The following is a 23,586-nucleotide window of genomic DNA, read 5'->3' as shown; positions in this document are numbered from 1 at the left end:
CTACATCATACTAATAAATGTAGGGTGAATTTCAAATTATAGCAACCAAAAAGAACACAATGAAACCATAAGCACATCTTGTGTCACAGCACTGGTGTGGAACTAGATATTTTTAAAAAGGGGGGTTGTGTTTATGGGTTTAATTTAGTCTCCCAAACAAAGTTTGGAGACTTATTGTTTTTGGTCAGTTCTTATTATTTTTATTATTCTTCTTCTTCCTCTTCCTCTTCTTTCTCTCCTGCCACTTAAAAAATGAACTTGTCGGCAGCGGTTCTCCTAAACAGCTTGTAAGATTTACTTAGGATTTTATAATATTTTAGACTAACAACGTTTGTGCATTGGGGTCTGTTAAGGGAGATTTTGAAGGGCATAAAGAGGGGAGGGGTTTACTATAGAACCCTATGGGATTTTATTTGAAAAAAAAATCAAATGACTATATCTTAAAATCTGTAAGTGATAAGTACATGCAGTCTTCAGAAATGAGCACAGGACAATAAAACAAATCAAATGAAAGAAAAAAGAAGTCTCTAGGGGTCAGCCCCACCCCCTCTTGTTTGAGAATTTGTAAACCATCCAGATCCCCACCCCTAAACCATATATATTCTTGTATTGGACAATAAAACAAATCAAATGAAATAAAAGAAAAGTCTATGGGGTTCACCCCACCCCCTCTTGTTTGAAAACTTGTAAACCACCCAGATTCCCACCCCTAAACCATATATTTTCTTGTATTGGACAATAAAAAAAATCAAATGAAATAAAAGAAAAGTCTATGGGGTTCACCCCACCCCCTCTTGTTTGAAAACTTTTAAACCACCCATATCCCCACCCCTAAACCATACATATTCTTGTATGGGACAATAAAACAAATCAAATAAAAGAAAAGGAAAGTCTATGGGGTTCACCCCACCCCCTCTTATTTGAAAACTTGTAAACCATCCAGATCCCCACTCCTTAACCATATATATTCTTGTATGGGACAATAAAACAAATCAAATGAAAGAAAAGGGAAGTCCCTAGGGGTCATCCCACTACCTCTTGTTTGAGAACATGTAAACAGTTGAGATCCCCACCCCTAAATCATATATATTATTGTATGGGACGATAAAACAAATCAATCCAAATATAGGGGGAGTATGTGGGGTAATCCCACACCCTTCTATTTCAAAACTTGTAAACAGTAGTGATCCCCACCTCTAAACCTAATATTTTCTTGTATATGATAATAAAACAAATCTAATAAAATATGGGACCATGGGAATGGCTAATTATCGGAGCTTTGTTTGGGAGACTTCGTAACAGCATCCTGTTACAATTACTTCTTGTTTAGTTGTTTTTTTAAATTGATAGCAAAATCTTATAAAATGTGCCTCCTGGATCTGCCAATATGTTCGCCTTATTGTTTCAACAATATATATATTTGTAAATGTCGATACAATTTTTTTAATCTCTCAATTAAATTAACATCATAGTTCAGGTATTAAATCCAAAGAAACTTCAAAATCTGTAACGTTCTATATTATATGTATAATACTATCTTTTAGAAAATTGAATGTGTATTGCTTGTTTTAAACCTGTAAAAAGAGTATATTTTTTGTGTATTAGTAATAAATTTTGATCATGATTGTATTCTAAAAAGTCTATCTGATTCTTAGCATACATATTAATGATGAATTTTATTGTAGGTAGCTTTTATATCAATTGTCATTCTCATTGTTGTGTTAGTTGTGGTATTTGATAAAGATGAATCAAATAAATCTGGGGGGAACTCTGCTCAAGATCAAGGTAAACATTCAACATCTAGACTTACATCAACAACAACAAAACAACAACCAACTACAGATCATTATACAACATCAAAACATTCAACTACCAATTATCATTCAACTAAGCAACCATACCTGACAACAACTGATCCTGGCCAAGATTGGTTAAAGGAGCCATGCCAACCTAAGCAGGCTACCACATGTCCATGGAAGTAAGAATATTTTTATTAGCTCACATAGCTTTAGACTTTAATCTGTAGTTATAATCTTGCTGTAAGGTTTCAAACTTTTCAGCTTATTGTTATATCTTTCCATTGTATGTCAGGATGAAGAATAGCATACAAGTGGTTTTTTTTAATACACAAGTGTTGCCATCACTTATAACCAGTTTCCATCATCTTGACTTGTCCCTTGTGTGTTTATACATTTATGGTTTTCAAATGTTTGGGTTTGATTATTCCCGATAAAGTTAAATCTGAAAAAGCACTTTTGATGCACAAAATCCAATTTATTTTTTTCATTTATGGTATATCTCAATTCTAATCCTCCTTTTGATGTTTTTGTCAGTAAGTACATTTTAAAAAAATACATAAAAACATTGAAAAGGGTATATCTCAAAAGGGTTTGAATGCACAAAATTAATAAAATGTTATTTTCATTCATGGTACATGTATATCTCAATTCTTATCTCATGCTTTCGTCAGTAAGTACATTTTAGAAGAACTTTACATAAAAAAAATGAAGTTGGTTATTTGCCCTTAAAGCATTTAATGAAGCACATTGCACCAAAATGCCTTTATATATATATATATATATATATACACGAGTCTAAATTGAAAACTACATTCAAACCTATATATATATATATATATATGTTGCACTTAATATGTCCTTTTGTTTGTAAGAAGTTGATTACAGAACACTCTTTGTGCATTTTTTTAACTGATTTATGGAATTCATGATGAAACAATTGACAAACATGTTATCATGGAATCATAAATCTTGTACTGTTTCCAGTAGTTCATTCAGAACTTGAATAACAGATAGTGTTAAACACACATTGTAAAGTAATTAATTTACATTTTATTCACAAGCAAGGACACATTCTTTGATAAAAGCTTAAGAAAACATATCAAATTGATGTGCTTAATCTTTTTTTGGTCAAATAAGATTAATTTGATATCTGAGGTAAACAAAATTGGTGGGGCTCAGGCTTATATATCAGATTTAGTTCCACATGCCATTATTAGACTACTTGTTATGTGTCCCATTTTTCTTTATAAGTCTGTCAATATTTAAAGAAAGATAGCAATGTTTTAGTGAAATTGAAAATTTAGTTTAAGTGTACTTATCAGATGCAGATTAAGGTTTTAAGGTTATGGGGTGCACTGAATAATGAATTCAACATTTTTCTTGTGCTCCCTAAGGCTACCACCCATTTTCATGGTACATGTAATGATAAATTTGAATTAAGAAATAATTCATGGGGGCTTGAATATATCGTGATTTTACCACGGGTTTGCCCTTTATGACAAATATTTTACCCTGAGCGATAGCGAGGGGTAAAATATCGGCATAAAGGGACAACCCGTGGTAAAATCTAGACTATAGTCAAGCCCCCATGAATTATTTCGATTCTAATAGGACAAATACAGCAATTCTTTTGGATCAAAGCACTCTAGGTGGAGGCAAGTATTTGCCGTTCCCATAAATTTACCCACTTTTAGATTGGTGTAAAAGAACGGAGAAAACAGAATAAGTCATTAGTGACATATGCTCAAACTATTTACAATAACATATTTAGATAGATTTGGATGAATTTTAATGATAATTTACTTATATGTCTTCTATGTATATAAAAAAAAATGGCTTATACCACTTTTAGCATCGTTTGTTTACGTTTCTTTGTTGTGATGATTTTCGGTATCAGAAGCGTGTATTTTCCCGTATAATGCTTAAATTATGACGTCATCACTCTGTGACGTTGGGTACTTCATTCATAAAAAAACATATGACGTGGGAGTACGATCGGAACAGCCAAATCAATATATTCATATTTTACCACAGGTGTGTACTCAAAGCGTTGAAGGAATATGTATTAAATCAGGAGGATGTTTGTTATTGTGAGAAGTCTATTGTTTTTGATTTTGCCCATAATCATGATAAGTTGAGGAAACACTATAAATATACATGTATTTGTTTGTTTTTTATAATCTTGGTTTATTAGCTCACCTGGCCCAAAGGGCCATGTGAGCTTATGCCATCACTTGGCGTCTGTCGTTGTCCGTCGTCTGTTGTTGTAAACTATTTCAAGAATCTTCTCCTCTGAAACTACTAGGCCAAATACTTCCAAACTTTAACTGAATGTTCCTTAGGGTATCTAGTTTATAAATTGTATCCGAAGTTTTGATCTATCAACAAACATGGTCGCCATTGCTAAAAATAGAACATAGGGGTCAAATGCAGTTTTTATGCCCCACCTACGATAGTAGAGGGGCATTATGTTTTCTGGTCTGTGCCTCCGTTCGTCCGTTCGTCCGTTCGTTCGTTCGTCCTGCTTCAGGTTTAAGTTTTTGGTCGAGGTAGTTTTTGATGAAGTTGAAGTCCAATCAATTTGAAACTTAGTACACATGTTCACTATGATATGATCTTTCTAATTTTAATGTCAAATTAAAGTATTGACCCCAATTTCATGGTCCACTGAACAAAGAAAAAGATAGTGTGAAGCTCAGGTTAAAGTTTTTGGTCAAGGAAGTTTTTGATGAAGTTGAAGTCCAATCAACTTGAAACTTAGTACACATGTTCCCTATGATATGATCTTTCTAATTTTAATGTCAAATTAAAGTATTGACCCCAATTTCATGGTCCACTGAACAAAGAAAAAGATAGTTTGAAGCTCAGGTTAAAGTTTTTGGTCAAGGTAGTTTTTGATGAAGTTGAAGTCAAATCAACTTGAAACTTAGGACGCATGTTACCTCTGATATGATCTTTCTAATTTTAATGCCAAATTAAAGTATTGACCCCAATTTAACGGTCCAGTGAACATGTAAAATGATAGTGCGAGTGGGGCATCCGTGTACTATGGACACATTCTTGTTGGCTTATAACTCAAAAACCAAAGCATTTAGAGCAAATCTGACATGGGAATAAATTTGCTGAACAGGTCAAGATCTATCTGACCTGAAATTTTCAGACAAATTGGATAACCCGTTGTTGGGTGGCTGCCCCTGAATTAGTAATTTTAAGGAAATTTTGCTGTTTTTGGTTTTTATCTTGAATATTGTTATAGATAGAGATAAACTGTAAACAGCAATAATGTTCAGCAAAGTTTGATTTACAAATAAGTCAACGTGACCAAAATGATCAGTTGACCCCTTTAGGAGTTATTGCCCTTTATATTCAATTTTTAACCATTTCTCGTAAATCTTAATAATCTTTTTTAAAAATCTTCTCCTCTGAAACTACTGGCCTAAATTAATCCAAACTTGACCACAATCATCTCTTGGGTATGTAGTTTGAAAAATGTGTCCGGTGACCTGGCCATCCAACCAAGATGGCCGCCATGGCTAAAAATAGAACATAGCGGTAAAATGCAGTTTTGGGCTTAAAACATAAAAACCAAAGCATTTAGAGCAAATCTGACATGGGGTAAAGTTGTTTATCAGGTCAAAACTAATCTGCTCTGAAATTTTCAGATGAATCGGACAAACCGTCACTGTTGTTGGGTTGCTGACCCTGAATTGTTAGTTTTAAGGAAATTTTGCTGTTTTTGGTTATTATCTTGAATATTATTATAGATAGAGATAAACTGTAAACACCAATAATGTTCAGCAAAGTAAGATTTACAAATTAGTCAACATGACTGAAATGGTCAATTGACCCCCTAAGGAGTTATTGTCCTTTATAGTCAATTTTTAATAATTTTCACTGAAACTACTGGGCTAAGTTCATTATAGATAGAGATAATTGATAGCCGCAATAATGTTCAGTAAATTAAGATGTACAAACACATCACCATCACCAAAACATAATTTTGTCATGAATCCATCTGTTTCCTTTGTTTAATATTCACATAGACCAAGGTGAGTGACACAGGCTCTTTAGAGCCTCTGGTTTTTTAAATATCGTCACACTTTCAGCTACTGTTTCTGTCAAATGTGTCAGAAATGCATGAAAATAATGGTAAAGGGTTTAGGAATTTTAATTTTATTTTACTCTTTAACATTTATATGTCCATGGCCATTGGGCAAATAAACCTAAAACATTCTCTTATACAGTCAATGTGATGTACAAAAGATTATCATGCAGTAGATCACAAAAGATAAATTAATAGAAGTTTCTAATGAAATATAAGATGGCTCTTAGAATGTGCTTTTAGCAAATAAAAACACAAAATTGGGGTCTTTGGACTGATTTTTTTGCTACAAAACAGAGAAGATAAATTCACTTCATAATCCTTTACCAAAGTTTGAATATCTGAGTTCCTGATATTCCTTCATATGGTGAAGTTGGAGGAAAAATGGATAAACCAAAATTTATGTTATTTATAAGTTTCTCCATTTAGTAGTGAAAAGTATAACAAATTTTATGTATTCCTTCCTCCAAATTTGCATATTTCATTAGATATCTAGATTGTTTTCTCACTGTTCTGTCATTTGACAATCAAAGATTGCTGAAGACATCAAAATCCCTCTAAACTTTTCAAAGATAAATTTGTAATAAAGAAGTGTTTCTTTGAATTTATAGTAAAATTCGATTTAAATGTACATATAATATTTAATTTTAGATCAAATCCTGTATTGTTGATTTCATTGGATGGTTTTCGTGCCGAATATCTGACGAGAAATCTGACACCAACACTAAAGAGGCTAACATCCTGTGGAGTACATACACCATACATGAGGGCTGCTTATCCTACATTGACATTCCCAAATCACTACACTATAGTCACAGTAAGTTACATACACCATTCTTGAGGGCTGCTTATCCTACATTGACATTCCCAAATCACTACACTATAGTCACAGTAAGTTACATACACCATTCTTGAGGGCTGCTTATCCTACATTGACATTCCCAAATCACTACACTATAGTCACAGTAAGTTACATACACCATTCTTGAGGGCTGCTTATCCTACATTGACATTCCCAAATCACTACACTATAGTCACAGTAAGTTACATACACCATTCTTGAGGGCTGCTTATCCTACATTGACATTCCCAAATCACTACACTATAGTCACAGTAAGTTACATACACCATTCTTGAGGGCTGCTTATCCTACATTGACATTCCCAAATCACTACACTATAGTCACAGTAAGTTACATACACCATTCTTGAGGGCTGCTTATCCTACATTGACATTCCCAAATCACTACACTATAGTCACAGTAAGTTACATACACCATTCTTGAGGGCTGCTTATCCTACATTGACATTCCCAAATCACTTCACTATAGTCACAGTAAGTTACATACACCATTCTTGAGGGCTGCTTATCCTACATTGACATTCCCAAATCACTTCACTATAGTCACAGTAAGTTACATACACCATTCTTGAGGGCTGCTTATCCTACATTGACATTCCCAAATCACTACACTATAGTCACAGTAAGTTACATACACCATTCTTGAGGGCTGCTTATCCTACATTGACATTCCCAAATCACTTCACTATAGTCACAGTAAGTTACATACACCATTCTTGAGGGCTGCTTATCCTACATTGACATTCCCAAATCACTTCACTATAGTCACAGTAAGTTACATACACCATTCTTGAGGGCTGCTTATCCTACATTGACATTCCCAAATCACTTCACTATAGTCACAGTAAGTTACATACACCATTCTTGAGGGCTGCTTATCCTACATTGACATTCCCAAATCACTTCACTATAGTCACAGTAAGTTACATACACCATTCTTGAGGGCTGCTTATCCTACATTGACATTCCCAAATCACTTCACTATAGTCACAGTAAGTTACATACACCATTCTTGAGGGCTGCTTATCCTACATTGACATTCCCAAATCACTACACTATAGTCACAGTAAGTTACATACACCATTCTTGAGGGCTGCTTATCCTACATTGACATTCCCAAATCACTTCACTATAGTCACAGTAAGTTACATACACCATTCTTGAGGGCTGTATATCCTACATTGACATTCCCAAATCACTACACTATAGTCACAGTAAGTTACATACACCATTCTTGAGGGCTGCTTATCCTACATTGACATTCCCAAATCACTTCACTATAGTCACAGTAAGTTACATACACCATTCTTGAGGGCTGTATATCCTACATTGACATTCCCAAATCACTACACTATAGTCACAGTAAGTTACATACACCATTCTTGAGGGCTGCTTATCCTACATTGACATTCCCAAATCACTTCACTATAGTCACAGTAAGTTAAATACACCATTCTTGAGGGCTGCTTATCCTACATTGACATTCCCAAATCACTACACTATAGTCACAGTAAGTTACATACACCATTCTTGAGGGCTGTATATCCTACATTGACATTCCCAAATCACTACACTATAGTCACAGTAAGTTACATACACCATTCTTGAGGGCTGCTTATCCTACATTGACATTCCCAAATCACTTCACTATAGTCACAGTAAGTTACATACACCATTCTTGAGGGCTGTATATCCTACATTGACATTCCCAAATCACTACACTATAGTCACAGTAAGTTACATACACCATTCTTGAGGGCTGTATATCCTACATTGACATTCCCAAATCACTACACTATAGTCACAGTAAGTAAATGAATACACTCTAAGATTTGAACAAATATAAGTACAACTATTGTCCTTATTTCGGTTCATCAATAGTTGTAATAAGTCTTAAGAAGGCTATATCATAACAGTGCAGCGAGAAAATCCCACACCAGAACATAGGCCTCAGCTGGAGATTAAAATCAAAATATGTACTAGTCCAGTTAAAATAATTGTCATACTTAAAACTCCACAACATATAAATGAACTAGAATTAAAAAAAACCATACAAGACTAACATAGGACAGAGGCCCTTGGCTTGGCACAGACACAAAAATATCTTTTTTACAATCATTGATTTGTGAGTTCTCTATTGATATCTGCTGAAATTATTATCAATGGTCTTATTTTTAAGTTTTGAGAAAGCGTAAATACATTGCAGTGGTTCTCGTTATGCAAACCAATCTGTTGATTTATAACATATTATATTCTTGTTTTTCTTCACATGATTTTCTATTTACAGGGATTATATCCTGAGTCACATGGTATTGTAGATAACAATATGTATGATCCCATAATTAATGAAAAGTTCTCTATTGGTGGATCGTCAAAAGAGAATCCAGCATGGTGGGGTGGGGAACCAGTAAGTGATACAGTTGGAAGTTATTCTTATACTGCAAACTCATAAATTATGCAAGGTCTTTATTAATGCAAATGATAGGACTGGGGGAGTATCACCACAATAAGAACTCACAATCGGATATCTAATACATATATCTTTATGCAGCTTTTCTACAAATCGTAATAATTAATCTCACATTTTTGTTCATTCTTAAAAAATTGCAATAAATAAATACATGAAATAATTTCTGTATGCATTTAAACCAGCTGTACCCAGTTTTAAAAATTTTAACAACCTTAAATGATTTAAATGCAAATTTCCTGTAATTTCCTATCAAATCCATTTGGCATATTGTCCTCAATGTTTTCATTACAGCATTAGAGAAACAGAGTCTACCACTTTACCCTGTTGATTTCAGTTTTATTAAACAACTTTGAAATCTTTTTTTTTATATGCTTAGTAAATATAGTATTTTAAAGTTTAAAATTTTGGTAACTTGAAAAACTTGAAATTGTTAGGATAGGCTAGACAAATTACTTTTTAAACATATATGTTTTAAAGTGGTTTAGTGAAAAAAAACCTAGCCTTTGATCTTAAAAAGAATATTATATGTTTTAAAGATTAAAAATATTATATTACATACATGTTTTATATTTTATAGATTTGGTCAACTGCCAAAAAACAAGGAAAGAAAACAGCAACCTATTTTTGGGTTGGATCTGAAGTCAACATATCTGGTATAATGCCTGATATATATTATCCTTATGATGGGTGAGTGTTTTGATATCTTTTTATAAGTTCATAAATCATTTAATTAAGTGAAATTCTTAAACAAAAATGAATTATCTCCCATTGTCCAGTGAATCATATTTATTCGCTGAGTAAAGGGAGATAACTCATTAATAATCTTCAAAACTTACCTCTGTTCAATTGGTTATTTATAATGCTTAAAACAAGGAAAATTTGCTTTCAAATTCACAATGAAAATGTTGCTGTATTCACAAGATGATTAATAGTATGGCATCTTGATTATATTGATAATCACCCTGGTTTTATACTGTTTAAAGATTTTTTGGGAAAAGAGGAACTATGTTTGGATTTTAATTTGTTTATCTCATGGATAAATATTATTCATGTGATTAAACCCAAATCTAGAATTAACTTGAAATATAATGCCTCAGGAAATCAATTTAATAATCAAAATCACAAATTTTTCATCTTACCAAAATTAATATTTCTACAGTATAATGAAATTGAATGAAAACCACAGAATATTTAAATTGACTTGTAATTTTAAAATTACACAATTACATTTTTTTTTTCTCACCATAGAAAGGCGTGACTACTTTATGATGACTTACTATATTTTTTTACTATTAAACTATGCACCAGATCTGTGACATTTGAAGAACGTGTGGACAAAGCATTAGAATGGTTGAGTTGGCCAGACAATAAAAGACCTGATTTGATTACCCTGTACTTTGATGAGCCTGATCATACTGGACATGGTAATGGTCCTGTTAGTCCTGAGGTAGATTACTACTTTATTTTTTATTGCCACTCTATAGTCATGCACATATTGTTTTTACAAATTTTATTCATGTATGAATTCCTGAATTCAGCGTTGTTTTTTTTATTAAAATACATTTAATGCTGAAAACTTTCCTCTTCTGATTTTCTTGAGAACTGTTTTTGAATCTCGCAGAGTATAGAGAAAAAAAAAATATCCATGAAGAAATAAGATAATTGATATTCAAAATGTATATCATTAGATTTCTACGTGTTATAAAGCAGCTTAAAAATTATTTTAATTAATTTAGAGTGTCTGTTAGATTGATTAGAATACCATTCAGTTACATTTCTGTGAACCCAGTTCCTCTACAGTGAAAAATATGACCTCATCATCCTTTTGGTTTACTGTATTTTTTTTTTTTATAGTCTTTACTGAGAACTTGGCAGTGATGTTGAAAACTTTAACTATATTCAGATTTTCAGTATAATTCCTACAGGTAGATGCCATGTTGAGTAGAGTAGATGGAATTATAAACAGACTGATGAATGGATTATACAGACGTCAGATACACAACTGTGTTAATTTGATGGTACTGGCTGACCATGGTGAGGACTGTTTGATACCCCTTTTAACAAATAGTACTGCAGTCAAACCTGCATCGAAGATTACCTCTAAAGCCAAAATCTTTCTTGTCAGTTCATCCTCATTGTGTTCTGTTTTAGAAATAAAAATGTATTTTAAACCTGAATTCAATGGTCACCTATCATACAAGGTCAGTTTTCTATGACCACAAGGGTAACATTTATGTACAGGTTTCAATGTATTTTTAGATTAAGTATCTTCAAACCGTAGACACAGTCTATACGGCTTCTGCTACAGGTAATTACCATTTTATTTACCCTGGCATGGAAGTTATTTTCTCCAATTTACAGAACTTACAATGATATTGCTAGGTCATGTTTCCTAAGATGTTGAAAAATGTATCAAGAATTTAAATTTAGGTGTGCATAATGTGTCTTGATTTTCATTTTCATATCTTGTCCTTATAAGTAAATGATAAAATTAGTTTAGAGCTCTTACTACAACTTTTTGTTCAATTTCTTACAGACACTTTGCCCAGAATTCTAGAAGCTGCAGATTTTTTTCCTTTCAGGAATGGAATCTACCTCCTGTGACAGAAGAGTATATCTCAATCAGTATATGAATACTTCCCACTATCTTATCTTTGATGGAACAATAGGACAGTTACATACAAAGTTTCATGAAGAAAAAGTTGGAAGTGGTTATGTTGTCAAGAACACTCCTAATCGTATGTATACATTTTACCAATCTATAGTATTTTGTACTTTAAATTGTAAGTAAATTTTTCTTGACTATCGTTATGAACAATCCATTTTTAAAACTGAAAGAAAAGAGAAAATTTCAAACTAGTATAGTTTGCAACATGCAGACTTCTTATACATTCAGGTATTTCACATTCAATTTCTCGCTATATTGAAGACCTGTGTGTGACCTTCTGCTGTGTTGGGTTTTTTTTCTTTGGTCGGGTTGTTGTCTCTTTGACACATTCCCCATTTCCATTCTCAATTTTAAAGATTTAATACTTTATAATTCTATACATTGTACTATTTAAAGGAGTGAATTTAAATAAACTGTTGTATTTTAATGGTGGGACTAAAGAATTTTAATACAACAAGTGTGGACTGAATATAAATTCAGAGAAGTTGCTTAAAAATGTGAAAATATAAAAAAAAAATTGGTACGGTATATATATTTATCGCTATTTTGTGCATTTTTCCTTTGATCTTTCGTTGTGATAATTTTTCATATCATGCTACTTGCTTGAAATGGAAAATTGTGGCTAGAAACTAAGGAGACACATGGCGTTGCTAATGAAATTGACATGTAATCGACAGAATCGTCATAGGTAAAATAGTGATAAACATATTATCATTGGTCATCTCAACTTGATTGCTTTTCATGCTTTCGCTGTACCGGCTCAAGCGAGAAAACCAATCTTGTTGAGATAATCAGCGATAATCTATATATATATGTTAAATGTATGTGATATATGAAAAATGAGGTGGAAGCATACTCTATATTTTGGAGATATAGAGTGTAGTGCAAGCGATATGTCTTTGTTCATGTGCTAGGGCATGCTTTTATTTGTACTTTGATTTTAAAATGTCTTACTCTAAATTATAGCTTTACCATTAGAAGAAGTTAAGAAATTACTCCAGTGTAAAAGTGGACACATTCAAATGTTTGATAAAACAACCATGCCTGTCAGACATCATTATACAAACAATCAGAGACTTGGTGATGTTATACTAGACATGCAGAACAGATGGACTGTTGCTAGGTAAAGTTGTATAGTCAGACATTTGAATTAATCAGGAACTTGGGGATGTTATATTAAAGATAACAAATGTAACAGAAATAAACAACAATAGGTCACCATAGGGCATTCGACAATGAGCTAAGCCCATACCTTATGGTCATTTATAAAAGGGCCCAAAATCATAAATGTTAAACAATTCAAGCAAGGAAATGAATGGCCTAATTTATGTACAAAAAAATGAAATGAAAAACAAATATGTAACACATTAACAAACAACCTGCACTGAATTACATGCTCCTGACTTGGGACAGGCACATACATACATAATATTTGGGGATAAACATTTTAGCAGGATATTCCCCATCCACACATCAATTTTTAGTTGTTTCGTGTAAAGTTTGAAAGTTGAGTTTTAATGAAGTTATAGATTTATTTAATGGGACATGGTAGCTCATAAACTGCTTGTTTTCAGTTTGTTTAATTTTAGCAAACTTACTTGAAAACTAAATATTATTTTTTTTATGCCCCATCTAGGGGCAATATGTTTTCGGTTTGTGTGTCTGTCTGTCCATCTGTCCCACTTCAGGTTAAGGTTTTTGGTCAAAGTATTTTTGATGAAATTGAAGTCCAATCAATTTGAAATTTAGTACACATGTTCCTTATGATATGATCTTTTAAATTTTAATGCCAAATTAGAGTTTTAATTGATAGTGTATTGATATCTAAATGAGATTTTTGTTTGTTTGTAGAAACAGTAGAAGCTATTGTTTAAAAGGAAATCATGGTTTTGACAATTTGTACAAAAGTATGCAGGTAATTAAAGCTTTCTTTTTTTCTTCTTTCACATAACAAACTAGATAAGTATTATAGTTGATTCAATTCATTTGTATCTCTTAGTCTAATTAAATGTATATCTAAGCAACAACAAACTGACCACTATTCTGTTTTTGGGCAGGCCTTTGATAGCAGAAAATCTATTAAAATAAGTACCGGTACATGAAATTGTGTTTGACCTTGAATTTGGATTTTCCAAACACTGATTAAACCTATGATAAAATTAACTTTCTTTTGCCAATACATGTATCTTTTGTGTTACAGGCTTTATTCGTGGCCCATGGTCCAGATTTTAGACAAGGAATAGAAAGTGATCCTTTTGAAAATATTGAACTTTATAACCTCATGTGTGGTAAGATGGAATTTTAAGATACCATATGATTTAGCTTTTATGAATTATTTTTGGTATGGGTAATTTCTTTCGTTTTCAGTACATGATAGATAACGTCATTGTTATGATGTTATAAGAATACTTCTACAATGTTAAAAGTTCTGCATAGCTATAAAGGTTCAATTTAAAAAAAAAGAATGACTACATTGCACTTCGAATTTGTTATAATATTTTTTATGATTTTTTTGGGGTTGGCTGGATGCTAAGAAACTTTATTTTATTTTTTAATTACTTATCAGGGTGGAGTTTACCTTTCGTTTGTTTTTGTTAAACAAATAATATTTGTTCTTTGTATTACTGGTACTGGCCTCAATTTAATATACTGACATGACCGATTCTTTCCAGAATTGTTGAAAATTTCTCCAGCACCAAATAACGGAACAATGGGATCATTGAATCACTTGTTACGTAGACCTCCAGCAATAACAACAACAAATAGAACTATGTCACCAGTGTGTAGTCACAACAAAGAAGACAGTATACCTGATCGGAACTGCTACTGTAATAATAAGGTATATCTTAGAATAATTTAATTTTGGATGTAACACGTCTTCTGATTGGCTGACTTTATTTTGTTATCAGCCCATAGACATTATTTAGTCATGTGACTGTGACGCCATCAATGTTTTTTCCTGGGTTTCTACGGTTAAGAATGGAATTTAGAATTAAATTATAAGAAATGACTGTAATATTTTTTCGTTCTATTCGAAATAACATAAGAAATATTACAGTCATTCCTTAATGATTAAAATTAGTCAATATTTATCTCCCTGAAAGACAATACATGTACCAGAAAATAGTTAAACAGCAAAGGTCCAGGGTAATTCATGTCTGATGATATAAAAGCTTGCAGCCTGTCACTGGGTGCATGATTTTCTTGCTGTGTTGAAGACCCATTGGTGACCTTTTGCTCTTTTCTGCTTTGGTTTGGGTGTTGGGTCTTTGACACATTTCCTATATTCATTCTCAGTTTTATTGTAAAATAAAATGATAAATAAGAGCCCTTAATAATATTTTTTTTTTTAATTCTTAAAGTTGGCCAAATTGTTATCGATTGTGAAACATGATATCATTATTGATACTTAAGAAATATAATCACTTTTTAGCTCACCTGGCCCAAAGGGCCAAGTGAGCTTTTCTCATCACTTGGCGTCCGTCGTCTGTCGTCGTCCTGCGTCCGGTGTTAACTTTTACAAAAATCTTCTCCTCTGAAACTACTGGGCCAAATTTAACCAAACTTGGCCATAATCATCATTGGGGTATCTAGTTTAAAAATTGTGTCCGGTGACCCCGCCAACCAACCAAGATGGCCACCATGGCTAAAAATAGAACATAGGGGTAAAATGCAGTTTTTGGCTTATTACTCAAAAACCAAAGCATTTAGAGCAAATCTGACATGGGGTAAAATTGTTTATCAGGTTAAGATCTATCTGCCCTGAAATTTTCAGATGAATCTGACATTCCGTTGTTAGGCCATGGTTTTTTTATTTGTTGGTTTACGGATTCGCCGACCCGATTTTGCCGATTTTCAGAATAAAAATAAAATTGACTTTTTATGCTTTTTTATTCCCGCCGACCCTTATAAATGCATTATCCCTGAAATATAATTAAAATTTACTTTTTTTATGAAATGAAATGCATTTATCATTAACAAAGTTGATAACACTTCTGTTGTGAAAAATAAAACTTTCAATTTACGTTTCTAAAAATAGACAAATCAATTATAACTGACCTTGAAATGTCTTTTGCGCAAATAATTTTGCGGAACGAAACCTGTGTTTAAAACCAATTACAAAATAAGTTCGTTTCCCTTATTGTCATCAGTCCGTAAGATGCATCATCTCGGAGAAATAGACTTGTCCAAATGTGGACAGGGGAAATACATCAATTAAAGTACTGAATATTAACAAATCATTTGAAATTTTCTTGTTTCATAGATAAAAACAAAAAATATCGATCATTGGGATAAAAACCGGATTGCATGACAACTGATTAACCCGATTTTGTCGTTTTTCCAGTGGACGAGTCTATTACGTTTTTCGACACGTGTGTTGAAACTTATTTTTGTACGACGTTTTTACATTTTTTTTCTTTATCAGTTTTTGTGCTTGAAGATCGTTATTCACCAAGTTTTCTGGAATTGATTGAGAGCTACGCGAATCTGTTTTTCTTGTTTGTGAAATGATGATTTAATTTCGTCTTTGTCTGTGCAACCCCCCTTTTTTACAGGAAATTATTAAACGATGTCATGCGATGTTCATGATCACTGATCAATAATACTTCATCGAACTTAAAATAATGTTAAGAAATGATGACAAAACAGCATATAAGACAAACATTTTGTTAGTAAGGTGAAATATATATTATATTTATTTTGCATATTTTTTCTGTTTTGAAAGATATTTTTTTCCTTTTTTTTTCCAACCGACCGACCCGACTTTTTTTTGGGAAAAATCCTTAAACCAACAAATTAAAAACCCGTGGCCTTAGGTTGCTGCCCCTGAATTGGTAATTTTAAGGAAATTTTGTTGTTTTTGGTTATTATCTTGAATATTATTTTAGATAGAGATAAACTGTAAACAGCAATAATGTTCAGCAAAGTAAGATCTACAAATAAGTCACACGACCAAAATGGTCAGTTGACCACTTTAGGAGTTATTGCCCATTATAGTCAATTTTTAACCATTTTTCGTAAATCTTAGTAATCTTTTAGAAAAATCTTCTCCTCTGAAACTACTCGGCCAAATTAATTGAAACTTGGCCACAATCATCATTGGGGTATCTAGTTTGAAAATTAGTGTCCGATGACCCGCCAATGAACCAAGATGGCCGCCACATCTAAAAATAGAACATAGGGGTAAAATGCAGTTTTTGGCTTATAACTCAAAAACCAAAGCATTAAGAGTAAATCTGACACGAAGTAAAATTGTAGATCAGGTCAAGATCTATCTGCCCTGGAATTTTCAGATGAATTGGATCATCGGTTGTTAGGTTGCTGCCCCTGAATTGGTAATTTTGAGGAAATTTTGTTGTTTTTGGTTATTATCTTGAATATTATTTTAGATAGAGATAAACTGTAAACAGCAATAATGTTCAGCAAAGTAAGATCTACAAATAAGTCAACATGACCAAAATGGTCAGCTGACCACTTTAGGAGTTATTGCCTTTCATAGTCAATTTTTAATAATTTTCACAAAATTTGTTGATTTTCACTAACATTTTCCACAGAAACTACTTTTATAGATAGAGATAATTGTAAGCAGCAAAAATGTTTAGTAAAGTAAGATCTATAAACACATCACCATCACCAAAACACAATTTTGTCATGAATCCATCTGTGTACAATGTTTAATATTAACATAGACCAAGGTGAGCAACACAGGCTCTTTAGAGCCTCTAGTTTAAAGATAACATTGTCTCATTCACAGGAAAAGGATATAAGAAGTCTTGGGGAAAAGATAAATCCTAGATATTTGCGAAAATTGACTAGTCTTTTAAAATTCATACGTTAATACGTAAATCAAGACTTTTGATTTTTTAGGTGAAGTCTTTTACTAGTAATACTGTTTATAGCAGCCCCTTTGGTAAACCTGAGATGAGTGTAGCTGAAGATGTGTGTATATTGAGCACTAATGATACAGCTAGTGGTTACAGTAAAACACATAAGATGCCTGTGTGGACTTCATTTATACTCTATCCAAATAAGGTAAGATATGTAGTAACATGTGCTTGTGTTGACATATACATAATGTGAGATCTATATTGCTACATTAGTACAAAAAAAACATGTATTATACGAGAATGATATATGTCTGTATTGGTGTCTTTTAGATGATACCTATTTAGTGTGAAATCTTTCGTAACACATATCTGTATGGACGTTGGTTAGCATTATTTTGGAAATTACTGTGTTGATTTATAATTAAGAATGGACAAAAATGAAATATGAAATATTGCCACTTCAGCAAATAGTCTATTTAAAGAGTGCTATCAAAATCTAGTTAAACTTTATCCAAATAAGGTGACACCCACAAGAAACTAACTGCATTTTGCTTATTTTGTTTCAAAATAAGAAGAGATCTAATTTTTTTATTATTTAGTGAGCCAAATTTAACCATGTCATTAATTTATCACAATCATACATTAACTTTTTATTTACAGACTGTAGAAAATATGACTGGTAGATGTGTGAATATTGATCCTAGGGTAGAGTTACTCCCCTGCAGTAGTTATAGGAATAATAATATGTCAATATCACACCATTTTATTGTCAATTCAGGTATGACTTTACATTGTAATGTCATTTGAAAATTAATTATTTAAAATTTATCACTAAATTCCCACTTTTATATTCTAATACTGCAGATTCATTTATTTTCGTGGGTATCAATTTTCGTTGTTTGCTAAAAACTTGCATATTTGTGGATATTTGATTTCGTGGTTTTGCCAGTCTCTGTATACAAAGTCTATTGAAAATATGTTTTTCTTTGAACATTTGAATTCGGGTTTCACCTGTACCCACAAAATCCATGAAAATTTGTATTCAACAAATAATAACGAATCCACAGTACTAAGTTCATGTACTTGTTTACACAATAAATAGCATTAAAAAGGTCTTCTTTTTATATTGTCTGTAATATTTTCTCAAGTCTCAAATTTTGTTGGTGGTTGATGCCACTGTCAGCAACCTTGGCTGTATCTTGGGTAGATTTTATTGGTTGAGGAAGCAAGTGTGCACAGGGAGAACCATCAACATTCTGTAAGCAAACTTGCAATATATTTCTCAAAGTCTAACATATCAGAGCCCACCACTAGTGGGTTTTAAACTCACACCCTCTGAAACTATATCATTATAATAAGACAGCAATGTATTTGAATAAGACAAGTCTTTATGTTCAAATATAAACATTAGAAAAGATAAAATGACTTTTTAAGAAACTTTTAAGTTATTGGTCAAATCAGGAAATGAAGATTCAAACCTAAATATATATTTACAGGTTTTTCAGTTAAAAACTCAGACCTTGAGAAAACTCTTAGTTCCAGCCTTGTACCAATGTATGATGGATTTAAAGATGGTAATTATTATTATCAAAAGATGTGGTGTGGTTGCCAATGAGAAAACTCTTCATAAGAGACCAAAATGACACAGAAATTAACAGCTATAGGTCACTGTAGTGCCTTGTACAATACTCAAAGCCAATACTGCAAGCAGCATAGTCTGATAATAAAGTCCCTGAAATGACAAATGTAAACAATTCAAATAAGAAGACTCAGACCACCTGATTTATGTTAAAAAATACTAGGTTATACCAATCATTAAAACAATGCATTCTATTACTCAGTTCCAACACTTTTATATATGCAACTGTACATTCATGAGTTTGTTTATCTCATCTCTTCCTAAAAAAAACCAAAATATTTAAATACTGAACATACAAAATTTTAGAACAAGAAGGGAGATAATCTGATTTCTGAAAAATAAAAGTATTTTATCATCTGACACTATGTGTTGTTCTGATTTGCTCTGAAGAAGTTTGTTATTGTTGTTATACTTCATAAGCATTTAATTATTTTCTGTTTTGTGTGGATTTCACCCTTATGTAAGAAGACAAAAATTGAATTGTCTGAAATTCACAATGATATTGTTTAAACTATTTCAGTATTATATAGGGGATTAGGTCCCTTAATCACATTTTCCTTTTCAACTTGAATATAATTTTAATAATAATGTTCTATTCTTCTACAAGCAGGTTGCCAAAATCCACTAATTTTATTGAAGTGCCTTCCAATCCCTTTTCAAATTTTTTTATGTACCAATTAGAGGCATTATGTTTTTCAGTCTGTGCATCTGTCCCTTCTCCAGTCTGTCCTGCTTCAGGTTAAAGTTTTTGGTCCAGGTAGTTCTTGATGAAGTTGGTCCTCTAAACATAGAAAATGATAGTGCAAGTGGGGGCATCCATGTACTATGGACACATTCTTGTTGCTTGAGGATTTAATCAAAGATGTACTTTTTAGGTATATGGGAGTACACAATGAAGTTGGTACTAGACTATGGTAATCAAAGATCTGGTATGGAAGTGATCATTGGTTCAGCTTTTGACCATAACAGAGATGGATTATGGGAAGATGTTTCAAATGAGACAAAGTAAGAATTTTTTTATTATGTATTACTTTTTTGGTCCAGAATGCTTGAATAACAGTTTGTATGATTTATATATTTGTAATTGAATTTATAATATAAAAAAATGGGATTTTATGAAACTAGACATTCATGATTTGCCTTTAGCCACCAAATCCATAAAGTTAGTAGCCCACTAATTATGATGAATGCACATTATATAAACTGCAACAGTGGTTGTAATTCACCATCTTTATATCACACATATGGATAGTGATAAATTTATAATGATTAATTATGATGCTTATTGTTTTAGGTATGTTGGGAAAGATGGAGTGCCTTTACCTACTCATTATTACATTATCATAATATCATGTAAACATGAAGATATTCTCAGCTGTATCACAGCTGACCTTGAGATTTTGTCATTTATTTTACCACACTTACCTGCTGTACCTAACTGCATGGTAAGTTAATTATCTTAAAACTTGAACAGCTCATACAATTATGCCCCTTGGAAACATAACTTACATTGAAAATTATATCATCTTTGTCTTTGACAAATTCCAAAATCAATTATTTGTAAAGAGTTATGCCCCGTGCAAACATTGATTGTATGGAAAATTGCATTGTCAGCATTCAAATGTGTACAATTATTGTCAGAATTTTATGAAACTTAATATATCATAGGTTTATATCAGCAATGTCTTTGACATTTGAAAATTTGTGACGATAAGATATATTTAATGAGGCATATCCCTTAGAAATGATAATTATAATGAAAATCTTTTTGCATTTGCTCTGAAGCCTTCATTTCTCTAAAATATTGATAAAAAGTTTTAAAGAACAACAAAAAAAAGTGTTCCAATTAGCTATTGTCCTTGTACCTTAGATAGTTAAAATATGTGAAATGCAGGGGACATTAGAAGCAAATCATAAATGAAATATTTATAGAATAACTAATACACGCATTCATGAAATAATGTGTTGTTCAGTCAATCGTTGAATATAATTCTTTTTATTACAGAATCATATGGCAGTTTTCTGAAATTAAAGTAAAAATGTAAAGAACTATGTCTTTTTTCTAAGCATTCATAATAAGTTGTGATCTGACATCATGACAATGCCTATTGCTGTATGGAGTCAGAGGAGTAAAATAACCATGTTTATTTCACATGAAATTATTGGTTTTTATTTCACTGAGAAATCAATGTTATTCATTGCAACCAATGTAATAATATATTAACCCATATTGATTCTCTTATTTGACTAAGAATGACAACTAGCAAATAAAGATTTTGGTTTGTACTGATATGGTTTAAAGAAATATTTTATTCTTTTAAATTTTTTTTCAAAGCCTGATGAGGATTATTTGATGGAGAATGTTGCCAGAATTAGAGATATAGAGTTATTAACAGGGATCCAGTTTCTGACAGGGTTACCAGATGATACAGCTGCCAGTCTTAGGACATTTCTACCTACATCATTGTGGAAGCCATCTAAGATGTCCCTTCATTGGAAAGATGTACCATGTAGTGCTCCAAGTAAAACAAAATGTCAAGGGTAAAGTATGTTATATATAAAGTATGAGGCCCAAATCTAGGTGCAGGATTTTCTCCCTGCATTGAAGACCAATCGGTGGCCTTTGGCTGTTCTTTGGGCGTGTTGTCTCTTTGACATGTTCCTAATTTCAATTTTCAATTTTATATCCCTTTAGTTTCCTACCTGAAATGAATTATGAAAAGATATTCATAAATTGTTTACTGCTGTTTGATATTTCTGTCAGAAGTCGTATGATTGTTTTATGTAAAGAATATGGTCCCTTTCTCTTTTGAACCTTCAGTAAAATATGTTTTATACACATCAAATAGATTTTTGTCTCATTACATTTTCTTGTTTTCTTTGTATTTCTAAAAAATGCAGCAAACATAGATACATTACAATACTTTGCATCTAGCTTTACTTAGTAAAAAATTTGATAACTATTTTCATAAAGGCAAAAATAAAATGTATAATTATAAATAAAATGTAATGTTTGCCATAGCATGTCTATGCTTTGCAATAAAGATTCATTCTTTCATACATTCAATCATAATTATTTTCAGGAAAATTCCACTTCTATTGATATCATTAGATGGGTTTAGAGCTGACTATGTTCAGAGAAAGTTAACACCAGTCATAGAGAAACTGAGGACCTGTGGTGTACACACACCTTATATGAGATCTGTATATCCTACCGTAACATTCCCAAACCACTACACAATAGCTACAGTAAGTTAAAATCAACAAAATCTTACTCAAGCTAAAAAGTAAAACAGTTAATATGCAAATGCAGAGTTTTGAGGAGATAGCTTCCATCTCAAAAGATACATTTTTTGTGTTCAGTTTTAGTTTCACAGAACACTACCTATCCTCTTTGTTCCCAGTGGGACATAAATCTTAATGGAATATGATCATAACAATATTGAACTAAAAACTAAACATTTTTTTGATGTTTTTTCTGCTTGAATTAAACTTTGTTATTGGAATATTGCATACATAATTTATTTTTTGAATTCTATTTAAATGACAAATTAAATTTACATAGTATTGCTAATGAAAAAACAACCTGTTTTCAGGGTTTGTATCCAGAGTCCCATGGTATTATATCTAACAACATGTATGATGCAGATATTGGTGAAGTCTTCTCACTCTCAAGTCATACAAAAATGGACCCAAGATGGTGGGGAGGAGAACCAGTAAGTATATTGCTTTATCAGAACTTTTTTGGTAAGTTTTGTTATTAATAATTTAGTCTAAAAAAGTTACTACGACTAGATGAGATGGGGTAAACATCAATGGAACAGTGATGCAACAACAACAAAAAATCAAATTACCTCATCATCAAGGTTTTCTGGTTAGTTTAGATGGAATAACTTTATCAAGCTATTGTTCAAACAGCTACTGCATTTTGTTTTCAAGAAGATATTTATTTTCCATTTATTGCCGTTTTTAGCTTTTCCCTAAATTATTAAGTTAAATTTTTGTTTGTACTTGCAATGCTTATACCAACTCTAAATAAAGCTTTATGTCTTATGTCTTATGCAACAATTTTTGTTCATGGTGGTTGAATTTACATCTTTTTTTACGTTATTAAGTTTTGATCAATTTTTAGATTTGGAATACAGCCAAGAAGCAAGGGAGGAAAGCTTATACCTTCTTTTGGCCAGGATCAGATGTTAACATATCAGGTAAGGTACAA

At 32.1% G+C, this 23,586-nt stretch overlaps 1 protein-coding gene across 1 annotated transcript in view; it reads left to right on the top strand.

Moving 5' to 3' along the window:
- LOC134681338 (uncharacterized) overlaps nt 1-23,586 on the top strand; it is a 64,524-nt gene that overhangs the window by 5,337 nt on the left and 35,601 nt on the right. Inside the window, exons 4-23 of the mRNA XM_063541285.1 lie at nt 1,686-1,978; nt 6,553-6,718; nt 9,050-9,169; nt 9,810-9,919; nt 10,541-10,679; nt 11,158-11,266; nt 11,815-11,970; nt 12,867-13,023; nt 13,752-13,815; nt 14,101-14,188; nt 14,573-14,739; nt 17,769-17,933; nt 18,389-18,506; nt 19,225-19,302; nt 20,243-20,372; nt 20,662-20,812; nt 21,703-21,908; nt 22,451-22,616; nt 22,964-23,083; nt 23,500-23,575. Coding sequence (XP_063397355.1) covers nt 1,686-1,978; nt 6,553-6,718; nt 9,050-9,169; nt 9,810-9,919; nt 10,541-10,679; nt 11,158-11,266; nt 11,815-11,970; nt 12,867-13,023; nt 13,752-13,815; nt 14,101-14,188; nt 14,573-14,739; nt 17,769-17,933; nt 18,389-18,506; nt 19,225-19,302; nt 20,243-20,372; nt 20,662-20,812; nt 21,703-21,908; nt 22,451-22,616; nt 22,964-23,083; nt 23,500-23,575 — 2,779 coding nt within the window. The remainder of the gene's footprint in view (nt 1-1,685; nt 1,979-6,552; nt 6,719-9,049; nt 9,170-9,809; nt 9,920-10,540; nt 10,680-11,157; nt 11,267-11,814; nt 11,971-12,866; nt 13,024-13,751; nt 13,816-14,100; nt 14,189-14,572; nt 14,740-17,768; nt 17,934-18,388; nt 18,507-19,224; nt 19,303-20,242; nt 20,373-20,661; nt 20,813-21,702; nt 21,909-22,450; nt 22,617-22,963; nt 23,084-23,499; nt 23,576-23,586) is intronic.

The sequence above is a fragment of the Mytilus trossulus genome, chromosome 1 (genome assembly GCF_036588685.1).
Source record: "Mytilus trossulus isolate FHL-02 chromosome 1, PNRI_Mtr1.1.1.hap1, whole genome shotgun sequence".
NCBI classification, from domain to species: Eukaryota; Metazoa; Mollusca; class Bivalvia; order Mytilida; family Mytilidae; genus Mytilus; species Mytilus trossulus.
Note: the sequence above shows the minus strand (reverse complement) of the source record. Positions and strands in the feature narration are given on the sequence as shown.